The 18074-nt window shown below is 41.5% G+C and overlaps 1 protein-coding gene across 1 annotated transcript in view; it reads right to left on the reverse strand.

Annotated features, from left to right (window-relative positions):
• The window catches only part of LOC146812891 (alpha-2-macroglobulin-like protein 1), a 216427-nt gene that overhangs the window by 145492 nt on the left and 52861 nt on the right, over positions 1-18074 (reverse strand). The window contains exons 10-11 of the mRNA XM_085615221.1: positions 17247-17396; positions 16369-16432 (exon numbers count right to left, since the gene is read on the reverse strand). Of these exons, the coding sequence (XP_085471347.1) occupies positions 16369-16432; positions 17247-17396 (214 nt within the window). The remainder of the gene's footprint in view (positions 1-16368; positions 16433-17246; positions 17397-18074) is intronic.

An 18074-nucleotide genomic window follows, 5' to 3' on the forward strand; every position in this document is an offset into this window, starting at 1 on the left:
TCACTGCTGTTGCACTCTCTGGTGTGGGAATAGTAATTTTTACCCCTATGCTATGCAATGTTTTCCCTACTGTTGCACTCATTGGAGTGGGAATAGTAATTTTTACTTCTAAGCTATCCAGCGTTTTCACTACTGTTGCCCTCTCTGGAGTGGGAATAGTAATTTTTACCCCTACGCTATCCAACGCTTTCCCTACTGTTGGACTCACTGGAGTGGGAATAGTAATTTTTACCACTATGCTATCCAGTGGTTTCCCTACTGTTGCATTCTTTGTAGTTGGAATAGTAATTTTTTTCCCTACGCTATCCAACACTTTCCCTACTGTTGCACTCTCTGGAATGGGAATATTAATTTTTACCCTTACGCTATCCAACGCTTTCCCTACTATTGCACTCTCTGGAGTTGGAATAGTAATTTTTACCCCTACGCTATCCAATGCTTTCCCTACTGTTGCACTCTTTGGAGTTGGAATAGTAATTTTTACCCCTACGCTATCCAACGTTTTCCCTACTGTTGCACTCTCTGGAGTGGGAATAGTAATTTTTACCTTTACGCTATCCAACGCTTTCACTACTATTGCACTCTCTGGAGTTGGAATAGTAATTTTAACCCAACGCTATCCAACGCTTTCCCTACTGTTGCACTCTTTGGAGTTGGAATAGTAATTTTTACCCCTACAGTATCCAACATTTTCCTTACTGTTGTTTTTGTTGGAGTTGGACTAGTAGTTTTATTGTGTCTGATATTTCATATGTTTTGTATTATTTTTGCTATTGTAATATATCATTAATAATACAAATTATTCACATTAAAAATATTGATTATTATTTGCTATATGTAATTATTAAGTATTTATTAATGTTATTATTTTATGTGTATAGATGTATTGGTAATTTTTAAAAACATTTAATAATTTATATGTTACAGAAATTATTATTACAATTAATTATTAAGTAAGTATATATATTATATATTATATGTATATGTTTAATTAAAGTTTTAATAAATTATATATATTAATTATACATTTTAAATATTATACAATATATTTAATTATGTTTATTTAATTTCTAAGTATAATTTGGTTTATTTTACATATATTTTTAAAGTAAAAGAAAAACTATATTTTTAATAACGATATTTTTGACATCGATATTTAATTTTCGATATTTTTGTACTTACCATGTTGTAGATAGGATGTCGATATTCTTGACATCGATATTTTTGTTGCGATATATTTGTAGGTCGATTTTCTGTCTGTCGAAATTATGTCATACAACCAAGGCACTGGAATGGATCCACTCTTTCTTCACGGGTCGAACACAGCGAGTCAGACTACCTCCATTCTACTCCGAAACCACAGAGATCAGCTGCGGAGGACCATGGGCTCCTCCCTGAGCCCCACCCTCTCCAACGCCTACATGGCCCCTCTCAAGGCAATCATCAGGAACTACAGACTCAACATCATCTCCTACGATGCTCTCCCTCACCAATGAACCCGCAACCGCCATAAACAACTTCCACAGCGGAATGCAGGCCATTGCCCCCTGGATGAAAATGAGTTGCGTCAAACTCAACTCAACATTTGACTCATCCTGGGACCCACCTCCTCAGCATTGGACAACTCCTCACACACACCTACAAAGCCCTCCACAACTCAGGACCAGCATACCTAAACAACAGCCTCTCATTCCACGAAACCCACCAGACACCTCCGCTCTGCCCAGCTGGCCCTGCAACAATACCTCGGACCACAATACTAGAACGGGAGGAAGATCCTTCTCCTACCTTGCCACCAAGACCTGGAACACCCTGCCTCTCCACCTCAGACAATCCCCGTCGCTGACTCGATTCAGGAAGGATCTCAAGAACTGGCTCTTTATGTTCAGACGGTCCAGCGGCCTCCTCCTCCCCCAGTGCATTGAGACTCTCGCAGGTGGGTAGCTGCGGTTTACAAACCCTGGTTGATTGGAAATGGCTGTCCTGAAATCTTGCGATATCCTTGTTCCCGCTTTACCCCACTTTTTGTTACTGCGGCTCAGGGTGGTCACGGCTTCTGTGCAGCCACACCATACTTGTTACAGCTTCACTGAGACTCAGAAATCTGGGTCCTGTTCTACTATGCTTCCTTATTACTGTAGATCATTGCAGCCCCTCTTCTGCTGTGATATGCACCCCTTGACACTGCATCACTGAACTCCTGGCTCGTACACTGCCCTGCCTCCCTTCCCCTTTGTTACAGCTTCACTGTGGCTTCACAAACCTGCCTCACTCCAGAGCGCAATTTGACTTACCATCACTTCACTGCAGCTCACAGTATCTCAATGTCTGCTTAACCCCTGATGTGCTTTCCTGCTCATTTTTCTTGTTGTGTAAGTATGTTATCTAGTGAATATTGTATTGTAACCTGGTACATGTATATATGTTTGTGTCATTACGGTCCTTGCTTATTTGTTTATTTGTTTTGTCGTGAGGGTGTTGTTTCTTATTGTTTCTTCTTGATGTGTATATTATGTTCGCTGTTCCTCATCATGTTAAAGGGGCTCTGTAACAATTGATGTGTGATGTCAATGTTTAAAAAAAAAAAATTGTTGTATACATGGGGAAACATCCTTTACAACGAGGGCATTGCATCGCAACGCCTTTACATCGTGGGTATTACAACGCAAGTCGTTACAACGACTTGACCTGGATGGCACTCTAACCTAACGAATAGTATGATTTACTATTCCAACACCTTCCCTACTGTACGTAGACTGGAGTTGAAATAGTAAATCATACTATTCCGAAGTCCAGCGCCCTCCAGCGCAAGTCGTTGTAACGACTTGCGTTGTAACAAACGCGATGTAAAATACTGCGTTGTAAATGTATGCGTAGTAACGTCATACATTCGTATACATGTGATATCATAAATTAATTCATAAAAATGATTCATATATTTTTTTGATAATAGATCTTGAAAGTCACTTGTCTATGGGACATTTGAATTTTTGGATATATTACCTTAGTTTAAAGTATCCATTTGGTAGAAGTTGCGGTTATTTTTTACTTTCCTGCTCCTTTGACATGCATGCCCGGCCACTCCTTTCATTTCAATCCTGAGCACCCAGCAGTCCCTGAGATGCACTGGCGCTTATTTGATATGCAGAGCTCCCTTCAGATCTCCTGAATGGTCATGTTTATTAAAAGGTTACACAGTGCCTGACTGCTATTACCACTGCCACCGCCACAAATACTGCTTACACCACCAACGACCACCTCTATTATTACCACCACTAGCAATACGTCCACCAGCATCACCATGAGCACCAATGCTACCTTTACCTTTACCACCACCATTACCACTACCACCCGAACAATTATCAATAACAATCCCTTAAGCATCATTTCACAATCACCACCACCATTACCATTACTGCCACCATCATTACCACTGCCACTGTTGTGTGTCGATTTGGATACCGTATATAGGTTTCCCGATTTATGTCCTTATATAGGCACAATTTTCATTGCCCATTTTTAGGCATAGAAATCCTACCCTTATTTAGGCATTATGCATGCTAACCAAATACAGGCATGGCCACCTACATCCGTTCATCTACGTCAGAACGAGTTCTTGGAAAACCAGGCTCTTAAGCCTTTAGGACTTCCCTTTGCTTGGATATTGATTTCTCCAAGAACTCATTTATTATGCATGAACATCTATTCCTTAGGGGTTCATTAATGACGTTCTTCTGCCCGACTTTTACGTCAATACTGGCATTCCTAAATACCTTCAAGGTATAAATATACCTTCACTTACCATGGCAAACCACGGTTCGGCCAGCTACTTGCACGACGCGGCATGCCACGGCAAGTTCGTAAAGAAGTCAAGTCCCCGCCTGACGCACTGACCAGACGCTGTCATCCTCCTCGCAGAGAATTCAGCTCCAGTGTTTCTGATTCCCCTTGTGGGGTGTTAGAGATCTAAACTCGGAAAGAGATTCCAACCTCACTCATTCTAAGGTATGGAGCGGACTAGAACCTAGAGGGACTTTTGGCAAATCTTGGCAACTATAGCTAAACTAGACTATAGACAAACAGTACCTACTTCTTACCTCGTACTACACGTAGGTTAGGTACACTGGGGTAAAACTAGCTAGAAGCATCAGATGAGTATTAACATTTTAGCCTGTGTTATTTATGTATGTATTTTTAGGAATATCTGTCATAGCTATAAACCATGCTATTGCAGTATTATTTTATCTTACTGCTAACACTGTACATATTTGACTTCGCATTCTGTCTTACGATTGTAGCAGTTCATATGAAATAAGACTGTTCAATAAACCCTTTTTATTGAAATGCTCGTCTATCTATTTCTGTGTAACTCTGTAGAAATGAAGTATGTACGATTGACTGAGTGAAACTGGTATCTATTGTTTCCACGATTCTGAGATTGTTCCGATTCTAAAGGGAAACAAAGTTGTCATGTTTATGCGGTTGTCAGAAACTAATTCCTTCTTGTTTATTCGAGACGTTTCTAGTGACCTCTGAGTTAGCTGGCACACACAAGTAATTAAGTTTAATGTACTCGATAGAGACATACTGACCTCAATCCTATGTCAAAACTATAGTGTATATTATTCCAATGCGCAGGGCCTATCAGGAATATACAAACTACATTACATGGCGCCCAACGGTTTGGTAAGACACTAATTTAACGCTGGATACTGAAGTAACTCAGTCGTGCTTTTCTCAGTGACCCCTACTCATACTACTCCATAAGACGTCTGGAGTGGGTAGGGATAATATCCGCCATAGCTGAGTAGGATAAAAATCCTATGTATTAGCTGTTTGGTTTATTCAACGTTGAAGGATACAGTGTTCCAAAATATTGTGCACCTTATCTTTGTTCCCTTGAAACCTGCTCTTCAATTTTCATTAAACAAATGTCCCAAAACGAGGATAATAACACCGGATGAAATCGCAGCAGCTTTTGATTTTACAGGTTTTGATGAAACCGATGAAAATGTGAAAAACATTGCTCCAAATTTAAGGAGAGCAATCCCTTTAAAACTTATAAAACATGGCCTAACACCAAGAGGTAGTAGAGCAGTTTTTGTGATAGAGGCACATGAATCTCACCAGACAAAGTTATTCTGTTCATGGATAGTATTCCCAGAATCAAATCCAGTAACTAAAACGTTTCACTTCTACAAAGAAGATGAACCACCTGAGGAATATATTCCTTTCGAGGATATTGAAATTCCACTCACATACCAGGAGCGTGATCTCTGGTTTAAAGGCGCCCTAAACCATTACAATCGCATTACCAGGCTCGGTCCACTAAGTAGACCAGGAGCAACATGGCCGATTTTAGCCGGCTACACACCTCATCCTGACATTGAAGAAATGTCAGACATGGAATTACTTGCTCAACTCAAAGAGTTAATCAAAATATATAGACAATTGGTTCAATATGTCATGCGGACTTTCACAGTCCAACCAACAATAGCCATTCCAAGACAAACCTCTCACCAGGGGAATGTGCTAAAAATCACACCACAGACTTTATATGCAGTCATGGGTAAAATGCCCACAAACGTGAACAAATTCCGTTCTGGGTAGCTTAAAAAATTACTCGAATCGAAGCGGTATTTCCCAATACCAGCCCTTCTGAGAAACATAGAATTCTAACAATCTGTTTACCAATGGGGATAAAACCACATCTGGAAGACTGCACCACTTGGGGCACAGTCTTTACTGCTATCTACATGAAAACACATGGTGTTCCGTCTATGGCGGTAATAACTGATGTCCTGAAACAAATTCAAAACAAATACGGGGCAGAGCCTGCTCTGAATTTAGGTATGAAGTTACTGAAAAATTTCGACCAGGTCTCAACAATAATATTATCTAATATTAAAGGAGAAGCAGCATCAGTGGCAATCCGCCAGAAATTAAGGGAATTTGATGTAACCGAACAACCACAAGAACTAGCCAGAATAATTGAAAAATCCTATGAAGAATTAGGCCGAGACAGTTTGGGAGGGAAACCAGTTAAACCATACAGTCTGAAAGTCCTGAAAAGGCCTTTACTAAAAACAATCCTACCTCTTCTAAAAAGAAGTCGGAAAATAATAAACAACACTTAAAAGAGAAAGATTCTCAATCCCGAGGTAGGTCTCCTCAAAAGGAGCCCTCTGAAAGGAGGTATAACCTCAGGAATAGGGATAATTTGAGAAAACCTGACAGGTATCAAGATACTGATACACGTTTCTCTCGTACCTTTCAGATATCGTCACAGACATCCGAAAGAAGAGGACGGTCAGAGAACAAAGAAGAACGCGTGAAGTCTAAAGACAATCAACACGTTCAGAAAAACAAAACAAAACCTCAATTCTCCAAGAAGAAAGTAGCAGGTATAAAGATAAGACATGCCGAGGATTCTGAGAACACAACTCAAGAATGGAGAATGGGCTCAGACAATGTTGCACAGCGCAGCAGAAGTAACAATAGCTTGCCAGAACCTGAAGGGACTTCTGGAGACAGTGGACCTGAATGAGGACATTCAAGTTGAGACTGTTGACACCAGGGTTAGCGCTCCACATAGGTTATATGAAATAACACTCAGGATGGAGGGAGACATAGCAAGAAAAGTGAAAGCACTCTTTTGGGAGCATCTTTCAAGGGGTTATGACATACTTCTAGCAGAATGGGACTGGCGACCAGAATTTGTCAGAGAGTGCCCACATGGCGAAGACATCATTATGCCAGCCTTCTCTAACCATGTTCCAGTACATTTAAAATATACTTATGCCAGGAAATGGGCAGTGGCCTAAGCCCCAGCATTATACAAAAATCATGTAGGATGGGATGAGGATTCACCTCACCATAAGATCCAGTTTAAAAAATGCACAAAGGCAGTATCCAATTAAGCAAGAAGCTAAAAAACAGGTCAGGGAGATCTTCGATCAACTTGAATACCAAGTGGTGATTGAAACATGCACCTCATCAATGAACAATCCTTTGTTTCCTGTTTCCAAACTAGACAATACATATCGTCTAGTTTTGGATTACAGACACCTAAACTCTTGTTGTAAAACATTTGCAGTGCAAAATGCACATAGTGCAGCATTATTGAATAACATTGTGCGTAAAAAATATAAAACCACATTAGTTATTTCTAACGGTTTCTTTTGTCAAAACATAGCACCTGAAAGTAGGTATTTGACAGCTTTCTCAATAATGGAGACCCAGCGTCAATTCTGTCGTCTCCCTCAGGGATTCAAGAATAGTCCAGGGTTATTCTCAGCAAGGGACTCCTCTGTTCTCTGACACGCTGTGTTGAAAGTGTATCTCTCAAAGTCAATGTTCCGTTCCGGGTCAAATCTCGCTGTGAGACACTGTATCACCCCTTTGTATGTCGCTGTTTGCTCGCTGGGAAATGTTATGAGCAAATCCTCCACTACGTCCCCTATGAGGTTCAGAAAGAGGTCCAGGTGTTTGCTGTCTACCACATCCGTGGCGCGCATGTAGCACTCGAACTGCCTAATCCACCAGCTTGTGGCTCTGATAAGCTGAATGGCAGCGGTCTTCTAAATATTGCTTGTGCTTCTTTTCTCTTTCTGTGTCAGCCATCTCTTTATTGACGTGCGGCTCCTGTGCAGGCCTTCTCTCTGTGACCCCTTTCTGTCTTGTGGCGACAGCAGTACTTTTACTCTCTGTATTGTCACTTTATCTTCACTTTTTCTTTATTCTCTTTATTTTATACTCTTTTTCTTCTTTGATATCCCTTTATCTGTTTCTATTTTCTTTCATGCACCTTTGTGTTTCTATTTGTTTTCTTAATGTTACACTTAAAACTGGCCTCCTGGCCTTTTTCTTCACTCTTCGGCACTTTATCCACTTTTGACTGACTTCAAAATGGCCTCCCGGCCTTCCTCTTTCTTTATTGGCTTATTTGCCTCTCTTTAAGATGGCCGCCAGATCTCGCGAGACCGAGATTTCCGGTGCCTGACCTTCCAAAATGGCCACCGGGACTTCCTGCGCGCTGATTCGTTGTTACCCCCTGACCCCAAGATGGCCGCCCCGTTCGTGCGATATTTCTCTTTGAATCTACGCGCGAAGCGAGGCTCTTCCTAGTGCGGTGGCGGCAGGGACGCGGTCGGGTACACCGTGATGCCCTCACTTTTCTTCACTTTACTGCTTGTCTTCAGGCAAGTGGGGGGGCTTCTTACCGCGTCTCATCAGCGACTGGGCGATTCCTCTCCCTTCTGTGCTCGGACCAGGGTGGGCTCCTGGCTCCGTTGTTTCCTGCAATGCAGCTGATCGCCTTCAGTATTCTCCTGCAGTGGGCGGACCAGGTTGGCTCCTGGTTCCGTTCTGGTGGTTGCGAGGGACCGCGGTGCACGCGTTTGGTGGCGCTTCGATGTCCCACCACCTTCGTCGCCAGTTGTCGTGTTGTTGTTTGCTAATGAACCACGCCAGACAACAGGTAGGTTTGGCTGATGCTTCTTTATTATTATTCTTCCTTGCCCACATGCACGTCTGTCCTCGTGCCTTGCTTATGCCAGACTGCCCATCCACTCCCTGACCGGAAGTGGTGTCCAGTTGCCTCCCCTGCCCTTCTGCCCAGTGCAGGGTCCTAGTGCCCTTCTCCCCAGTCCACTACATCGGGTAACAGAGTTACTACAAATTTATGATGACAAGGCATTGTCATATGTCAATGATATCTATCTGACAAACGATGACCTAAACAAACACTTGAACAGGGAGAATATCATTATACTGGGCTTCACCTCTGAGGGTTATAAATTGAATTTCCAAAAATCAAGAATTGCCCATCTCAACATCCTTTTCCTAGGATATGAACTATCAAATGAAGGCAAAAGCCTAGCAGCCAACTTTTTAGAAAAGTGTGCGCTGCTCCAAACTCCAAAAACAATGAAAAACTTACAGTCGATTCTAGGTTTCCTACATTTTGGAAAAACATACATTCTAAACTACGCAGAAAGAGTTAAACCTCTCTTTGAATTAATCAATTCTGATTTTAAAATCACGCATTGGACACAGGAACACACAGATATCCAGCGTTCACTTCAAGCTGACATGTTAGCAACAAAACACTTACAAACACGTGTAAACGTACGCAACTTAGTGATCCGAATCATTCCGGGTCAATGCGGATTCACCTACTTAACTTTTTACGAAGGTGAAAAAGTTCCAATTGCATACAAATCACGTTTGTATATGTAAGCAGAAATGAAATTTACATCGACAGAAAAAAATCTGACAGCAGTTCAAACGGCTGTAGCAAAAGAAAGAGCCCTACCACAGGGGAAACGCATTATGGTCATAACCCCTGTACCAGCCTTAGAGGCAGTTACAAAAGCGAGTATTCCGAATGCAAAAGCTTTACATCCAAGATGGATACAATGGGTTAATTCTCTTGATGCAATTGATGTTAAATATGTTTTTGATCCTTATTTAAAAACACAAGCATTCCTGCAATACGAAAACGATTTTCCTCTGCCTACTGAAATTCTCCGTCTTGACCAGTACGAATTTATAATTTATACTGACGGATCTGCACAACCCGCTATGGAGGGTAAGCAAGCTTATAGTGCAGCATGCGCAATCGTTAAAGGTCGTATGCTAGATGGCAAATTTAGACCAATGGTCACAAAAACGCAATCTCTAGGAGATTGTACAGCTCAGCAAGCTGAACTACAAGCATTTAAAATGGCACTTGAAAATGCGGATCGCGATTTCCCCACACTCATAGTGTGCGATTCTTTTTATTGTGTTCAATCATACAATGAATATTTACAGAATTGGTTTCAAAATGGTTTCAAAGATGCAAAAGGTGGCACAATCAAGCATAAAACGCTTTGGGGACAAGTAGTTCAGTTGCGAAACGGACTACAAAACACTCACATGATACACACGCTGAGTCATCAACGTGATGGTGTTCACGTTGAGGGGACTTCATTGGCTGATGAAGCCGCGAAAGGGACTGTGCTTACCTAAAAGGTTTCCACTCAAATGCTCATATATAATTGATGCGAACAGCATTCCGTTTGCTCGAATCCCTGGAATGGGGGATAGGGTAATACCAAACATGGATTGAAGAGCAGCTTTGATTTACGAAGCACATCTGGGAGAGGGTCTGACACATCAGGGGATCTCTAAAACAATTTTAAAACTAAAAGAGATGAACTGGTGGCCAGGAATGAATATACTGATTCACAGTTTTATGAATGAATGCATTGACTGCAATAGAGATCGCAGTACAGATCGCCACCAGGTACTGGTATACAGCGTAGTCAGCCCAGTACAGACACCATTGTTAGACAGTACTAGACTATCTACATGCAGCCATCCCTGTGGACGAATGCAGTCCCACAAACACTAAATCAAGGTTCCTTTGGATGTGGCATCAGCGCTCGGCTGACGCTAGAACTGTTATAAAAGATTTGCGAGTCTTTATCGGCACATACGCAATTGGCACACTACATTCTGACCAGGGTCCTGCATTTAGCTCTTGGGCTTACAAAGAAGCCATGGCCAGTTTGGGCATAGCATTGCGGTATTCTTCTCCATTTCATCCTGAGGGAAATTCTTTTGTGGAAAGAAAAAACTGGGACATAAAGCAGTCTATAACAGCTAGGTTATTAGGTTCGGGTGATGGGTGGGTCAAACATCTTTATGGGTCCAACGCTCATTAAACAATTTGCCAAAAAGTTCTCTAAGGGGTGTCACTCCATATGAAGTCCCATTTGGAACTAGAATGTTGATTCCGGACCTTGACATAAAAGACACAGTGAAATAAAAAGTTTGATATCGAAAATCGTTTGGCTGTTTTACAGGACTTAAATGAACTAAGATCGAAACAAAGCAACGTGTTCCTGAAGCCAACCACCACTGGGGAAAAACCAACCGTCCCAGCAAGGCCTGTCTGGATCCCAAAGCTTGGTGATCTAGTCAGAGAATTGATTGCGGACAAGAAGGAATTTGGGCCTTCTTACAGACAACCAGTACCTGTCCTAGCAATCCACAGATCGAGAACAGTACTACTGCCGCCCCTTGCTGGTAAAAAGTTGAAAATATTTGTGTCCATCGACCTGATCAAACCACACTATGTGGCCGAAACTAAGCAGTAGGCCAAGTGGACTCCGACAATGTAGCAGCCGCACTCCGCTAGCTACAATTCAAGAGTTTCAAACTGAGGGACTCATCACCTTTGAAGATTCTACAGTGAGAAATAAAGGACTAAGCAACAAAGCTATGGAACTCGTCCCTCTTGAGACCCAAATAACAGTTCGTCCTCATACACCTGTCTACAACGAAGTAACAAGTGATCAACTGGTTCCAGCGATTTCAACGAATCCTGATGCAATTCCAACCACTGACAGAACTGCCTCTGGCTATTTCATTGACTTTGATACGTTTTCTGAGGATCCCAGCGAACCTGAAACAACGCCAGCACAAAGAACTTTCAAAGAACAAGCAACAGACTTTTTTTCATCTCCTGAAAAAGACTTATCTGGTTTCACCATGCATTGAACTATGGATTGTTTTGGGAATATTTTTCTTTCTACTTTGGTTAGCTCTGGTGATAACTCTGGGTATGCTGATAAATGGAAGATATATTCAAATGGACACAGCAAGTAAAAGAGTGAACTTACTTCTCCAGCCACACAAATCATCCCATTGTGAAGCAAGAGACTTGTCAGCAGTAAACATCACAGCCGTTCCTATACCAGATGGTATAGTTTGGGACAGAACTGAATATGACATTTTTAGCCCGTCGGAAGATTTAAAGATTCCACACTTATTTAAAATTTAATTAAGTGACTTTATAACCTCTAGTAACTTTTCTGATGATTGGGACATCGAGACTGTTAATAACATGATGTCTGATCTAGAAATGTCTGCAGTATTCACAAATCATGACTATTTAAAGGGTTCATCAGACTATGAACAAATGTATTGTTATAACCACTATGGTTATCATTTCTTGCATAAAACTGCATCACCTAGAAATGTATTTATGTATAACCAATAGGAACATTGTCCTACACCTCCAAAGGGTAGCTCAAAAACTTTTACAATGAAATTTTCATATTTTTCAAGGTTCAACTTATCAAATCCAGAATCATTTTATTTTAAGAATGTGAACAAGACAGGAACGAAAATTATGTTAACGAATACGAAACAGATTTATTCTGCAGCCTTTATTGCCCAACTGCCTAGACAGGGTTTCGACTTTTGGAAAGACAACATTGAGACAAAATCTGTCTGGGGTACAAAAGATTGGCAAGTGCAGGGGGTCGAAGCTTTGTTTAGAGCCTGTATCATCCCTGAGCAAATTATGTTTTTGAATGACATTGCCCAACAAACGTCTTGCCTTGGGTTAGCTGAGATCAAAGACATGAACACACCGACCATACCTGTACCTGCAAGTAATAGCACTACACGGGGGAAGGTCGACGTACATAACAATTTGCATCACAACAGATCAGATCCAGAATGGAAAAAATGGTTGCTCTGGCCGACAGACACAAACAACTGTCAAGATCGATTCCTGAACAAAACACAGGGTTTCACTATCAATAGGCCAGACCCACGCTATGTTTAAAGACAGCATCCAGGGGCAGTAACAACATACAGTGTAGGGAAACTCTGCCTCGATTGGCCACAGAATGCTACACTGCAGGATGAAAAACAACACTTATCTTTACTTAAAGAAAGCGCAGACCTTAGGGAATTCTTGCTAGGACCAAGAAAACCGAGTCAAAAACGTTTCATATATGCCGGTATCTACGCTGCTTATAATGAAATATGGAAGATTACCCAAGCAGAGACTGCAGAACGAATACGAGAAATTGATCATATTAATTTAGAGAAATCTCTCTCTGTAGTGGACAATGGGTTAACGACTCTGTTGTCCAGGATATATTCATTGGACAGCATTGTGTCTTCTGCCATGGAAATCATGGAACAAGACTTGGTCATGTTGCAACATGGTCAGTCTCAACTGCGTTCTATAATGCTATTAGGCTGGATGCTCCAAAACTTCAAAACTTGCGTTCAGGCTATGTGCCTTGTGTAAGAAAACCCTAATGAGAACAAAGGCTCTGGATTCATCAATGGGTAGATGGGAACCAGTAAAGGCGGATACGACTTCTCTGGAGTCTGCTGATGGTGCAGTGAGAGGGGATTGGTGCATGCAAGCCTGCAGTCATATGAAGGAAGAGAAAAGTAAACATGGAGTTACATAAGTTAAATACGAGAGGGGTGCTAGTTTCTGTAGCCAATAAGGAGTGCACTTGTCTTTTTAGGCACGGAAATTCATCTTCAATAGTTGAAGGACTTTTTTGATATGTTAGAGAAGAATATGGTTTAGTGGGGGCAGGGAGCCAGAAAAAAAAACATATTTTGGGAGGGGCTTGGGGGGTTTAGGATACCAGAATGGTCACCTGCAGGTGTTTTGAGTCACTTTAAAGTTGGAGGTCAAAGCTGTTAAGGTTAGAAGACATGAAAGCGAGCCCTGCCCTTGGGTGGAAAAGGTGGCTTCAGGGTCCTCTAGTTAAGAATAAGGACAGTAGGATCAAAATGAGAGAAACTGGACATGATGCTGGATTGGGGACCAGGAGGCTGAGGAAGAGCGGGAGAGCTGTGACCTTTGAGAGTGAACATGTGGTAAGTGGATGGGGTTAAGGCCAATAACAGATGTTTTTGTACAGCGGGGGAATTAGGATAAACTAGTGGGCACTTCATAGCATGCTCCTGTGTCATTTTGTCTGCCCAAGATGGCTTCGGATGGTTGGGACCTCTCCCTCATCTTTTGGGGCTGTGGACATATGCAGTTTGGCCCTTGTTCACCAGCCGGCGATGCACCTGCACTGCAAATATCATGGACTGCGGTGTCAAAGGTCATGTGACACACCTGCAACAGCCCCGGTTCTGGAGGGCTGTGCAGCAGGAAGAGGCTCATCCTAACCTCCCTTCTTCTGGTCTTCATTGGATTTGTCTCACTGCAAGGCTAAGGTAAGGGGGGCAAGAACAGGTGAGCTTTGGAGATGATGGTTGGGGATTGTCGTGCCTGACCAGTGTAAGAGTTGCATTGTTGTTGAGAAGCCCTAAGAATAGTTCCAGATGACGTTGATCAACCATTAGAAGTTATACTATAATGATATCAAAAAGATGAATCAGTCAACCCTGCCCTGTGGCTAAGATTATGAGTTTTGATTTCATTGGATAAGACAGATGTCCATTGGTTTAGCAATGAGTGATGTCAGCATGAGGCTTGATTGAGAGGTCTGGGGTAGAGACAGGGATCCATGAGTTATAGATATGAAAATGAGGCTAAGGGGATGAGGCCCTGGGTCCAATGAGGAAGGATTGACTTGTCCTTAGAGGCAGGAGGGATGGTGTAGGGATCAAGAGGTATGTGTTTCCTGTTTATGATATGCTGTAATAAGCTGATAATGCGGAAAATGCGAGCGTTGACAAACGGATGTCAAAAATACTTTTTTTGATGTCTGTGATGGAGCAGGTAAAGCAAATTTTTGTATACCTCCTCTATTTTGCATGAAATTTAATTATGTAATCATTCTAAATATTAACTTGTACTAATTAGTGTAAAGTGGCATGACTAATCAACATCTGCACCTTAATAAACACGAGATACATGTGGGACTAAAATGCTAATTGCATGGCAAATAATTAAATGATTAACTGTGATACGCAAACTAACTTTAGAATGTGGTGAAATAGAGAATTGCATGATTCATGTTGCTTTTGTGATGGTTTGTGCTTCCAGTGCTGCAGAATGGTGAGTATTATTGCTTTAAATGTTGATACAAGCTAGGAAAATACTAATATATATTGGGATTAGTGTGGGTTTAAACATTAGAATCTTCATTTCTATATATTAATTACTGTTATGTTTGTTTTTGCTTAAGTTGGCATTCGGGCCTACTAGGCCGCAGTACTTAAAATGGAGTTCTGAAGTTGCCACCGTCATGTTAGAGCGATGTCTACTGCGCAGACTCGGATGGATCTGGAGCTCTCCAAGCGACCTCCAACGAGGACCGAAGTGTTCCTTGTCAAGAATAGGAACATGGAGGACTGCCAAGATGAAGAATGGTGTGAATGACCGAGGGGACAATGAAGGACCTGTACAAGAAGGCTTGCATGTTGTTATTTCGGAACTTTTGCCCGTGAATTACCAAAAAGAATACAATTGAGAAATGTCATGCCCGGTCTCATGGGAAACAGGCAAACCTGGGAACATTCAGGAGACTTACAAGTTGCAAAGGGTTTAGCCAATCAGAACACTTTCTACCCCTAAATTGTTGCACATTGACCTAAAAGTAAGGAGAAAAAGGGTATAAAAGGTCAGTGATTTGGAAGAGGGGGTTGCTGGGTTGCTGGGTTGTTAGGTTGCTGGTTCGTTTGTTCGATCGTCCGGTAATTTGGCTGATTCGTGGGGACTGCGTCGAGCTGAAGGAGATTTCCTGGTTTACCTGGGTTTTCTTTGATTACAAGAGGACAATTCCATCTGAAGGGTTTTGATTATTGCTGTAGGTTGACGGGTTCTTCTGGAGATGGTCGCAGAGACTGGAATAATATTCAGGGTGGTCGGAAGTTCTCCAATGTTAAAAAATTAGGTAAATATAAATGTTATGTCAATTTTATGTTAAAGATCAAACATTCGAAGTCTCTCAAACAGAGAAATTATTTGAACTGTAATCCTGAATATGCCAATACAGAGTGAACTAAATTAGATCAACTAAAACTGATTAATAAGAAATGAGTTTGTGATTCTTTAATAAGGTATTGAAAGTTAACTGAATGGTTCCGAAACTTTAAATGTGTTTTAGCTGGTTCTAAATCACCATCAACCAGTTCAACTAATTGGTCCATCGACCAAGTGGTGGAGTGTCTTGATGTTAAAGTTAGGATTCTATAGGTACAGATGTATATAATGTATATAATGTAAAGGAATTACTCCCGATAGGTAACAAGGTACCCCCACATGTCCAGCACTTCTTTTTCTCCTGTGCGCAGATTCGAGTGAGACGTATGAGTGGTGGTGTTATGGGCCCCATCAATGAATGAATGTATGAATGAGTTAGTGTGGTGACAAGTCTGTGACATAGGGAGAATATGTAAATTTGCCCTTTTCCGCTGGAGCATCTGTATCAGATAATCGCTCCCAAAAGCAATTTCATTCCAATTAGATTACTAAATTAGTCCCTGCAGAAAAAGGAACACACGTTCAATGTGACTTGAACAGTTGTTTAACACCGTAAGTAGGCCATTGTTGCGACTTATAAAGGAAAACCAAAACGACAATACTGCATCTGGAATTACCAGTACTGAAGGGGACAATCATTGTTACCAGGTACAGCATCACCACATCGTTACAAGTCTTCCCCTGCAGAATGAAAAACTTTACAAGAGCCATTGGTGTATGAGCACCAATTTCTGAAGATTTTGTGAATATTTCAAAAGAGTTTCCCTTGATAAGTTCTGCCTGCTTTTAACAGGCAAAATAGGACTGTAGGTCAACCTCAGACTTTCTAACTTGGGTGTAAACGATAACTTTTTCATCTGAATCTCAATTTTAGGGCTTGTGTAACGATGGCCATACGGTAAACTAACTTGGGTGCCTAAGGCTGGTGGCTAAAAGAAAGCTCTGGCGAGGCACACAAAAGAAGACTTTATGGTCCACCTTTTTTACATACACAGATTACCCTAAAAAGACACCTGCGCTCGTGGACGTCGTTTTGGGGTCGCCAGGGGTTGCAACTGCGAACACTGGCTTGTCCTTTGCTACCCCTGGAACCTATTTTGCGAACCCTGGCCTCAGTGGTGGCAAAATCAGTGCCTGGAACACAGGGGCAGCTCTTCATAATCGGCGCTGAATGGAGCTCCACTTGCCTGGTTTCTGACACTTTGTTTATTATAAATAGTGAATAATATTACTCACTATTAGTGTAATAGAATATGGAGTACATTATCTTGAATATGACCCTATCTGCAAGGTAAGGTAAGTAAAATAAATGCTGTTAAATGCATGTTATATGCATGTTTGTGGGTGAGAGTGTTTATGTGCACAAGAATGTGGGAATGTGTTAGTATATGTAAGCGTGTGTATGTGAGTCAAAGTACAGACCAAATGGCGTGCAATGTCACTTCCGCTACCCCTGGCATTTTGGTGAATTGACGTCCATGCCTGTTTTACTTACACTGCTGCTAGAAACCTCAGCCTCTGGTTTTAGGAGCAGGACGCTCTTGTCCACCGCACGGATGGAGCACAGGGACCCTGGGGATGCCTGAAGGTGCATGGTGACCTCTGATCCAGGAAGGGTCTCCTCCTCAGAGAAGTCCAGGGTAACCTGGGGGAAAAAGGAGACCAAGTCAAGGGTCACCAAGGACTTGTGAATCTGAAATGTTGTTTGATACAGAGCTTGCTATCGGAGCTGGTGTCTTTAAGTTGTACTGCACATAACAGGTTTTAGCATTATTATTTGTGTTCACGTTATTATTATTTCACAAAATACTGGTATTCTATTTATGATGGGCAGCTTCCAGGAAGTGAACCTGTGACCTCAAAGGTTGGACAATTTGATGGATTTAGATATGAGAAATATTGAACGTGATTCAGAAAGACAAATAGAAAAAGGTTGAACATGTGGATGGAAAGTAGAATCAGAGACAAGCGGTAGTTAGGGAGAAGCTAGAGAAGTAAGACAAAGAGAAGAGAAACAAGACAGAAAGGGAAAAGTGAAGAGTGAAGGATGAAAAGTAAGAAACGAGAACATTTGGTTTGAGACGGAGCAAACAGAGTAAATAGAAAGAGAGAGGAGGAAAAGAAAAGAAGTAGTTTGAGAAAACCAAAGTAAAAATAAATAGAAAGCGGGAAAGAGTTGATGCAAAATTAAAAGTAAGAAAGAATTAAATGAAGGAAGAGAAGCAAAGAGGGAAGAGAAGAAAACACAATGAAAAGAAGAAAATATTAATTGCAGAGGAAAGGAAGCGTGTAAAAAATAAAGAAATTATGAACCAAAGAAACA

This window comes from Triturus cristatus, chromosome 7, assembly GCF_964204655.1.
Source record: "Triturus cristatus chromosome 7, aTriCri1.1, whole genome shotgun sequence".
In the NCBI taxonomy this organism is placed as follows: Eukaryota; Metazoa; Chordata; class Amphibia; order Caudata; family Salamandridae; genus Triturus; species Triturus cristatus.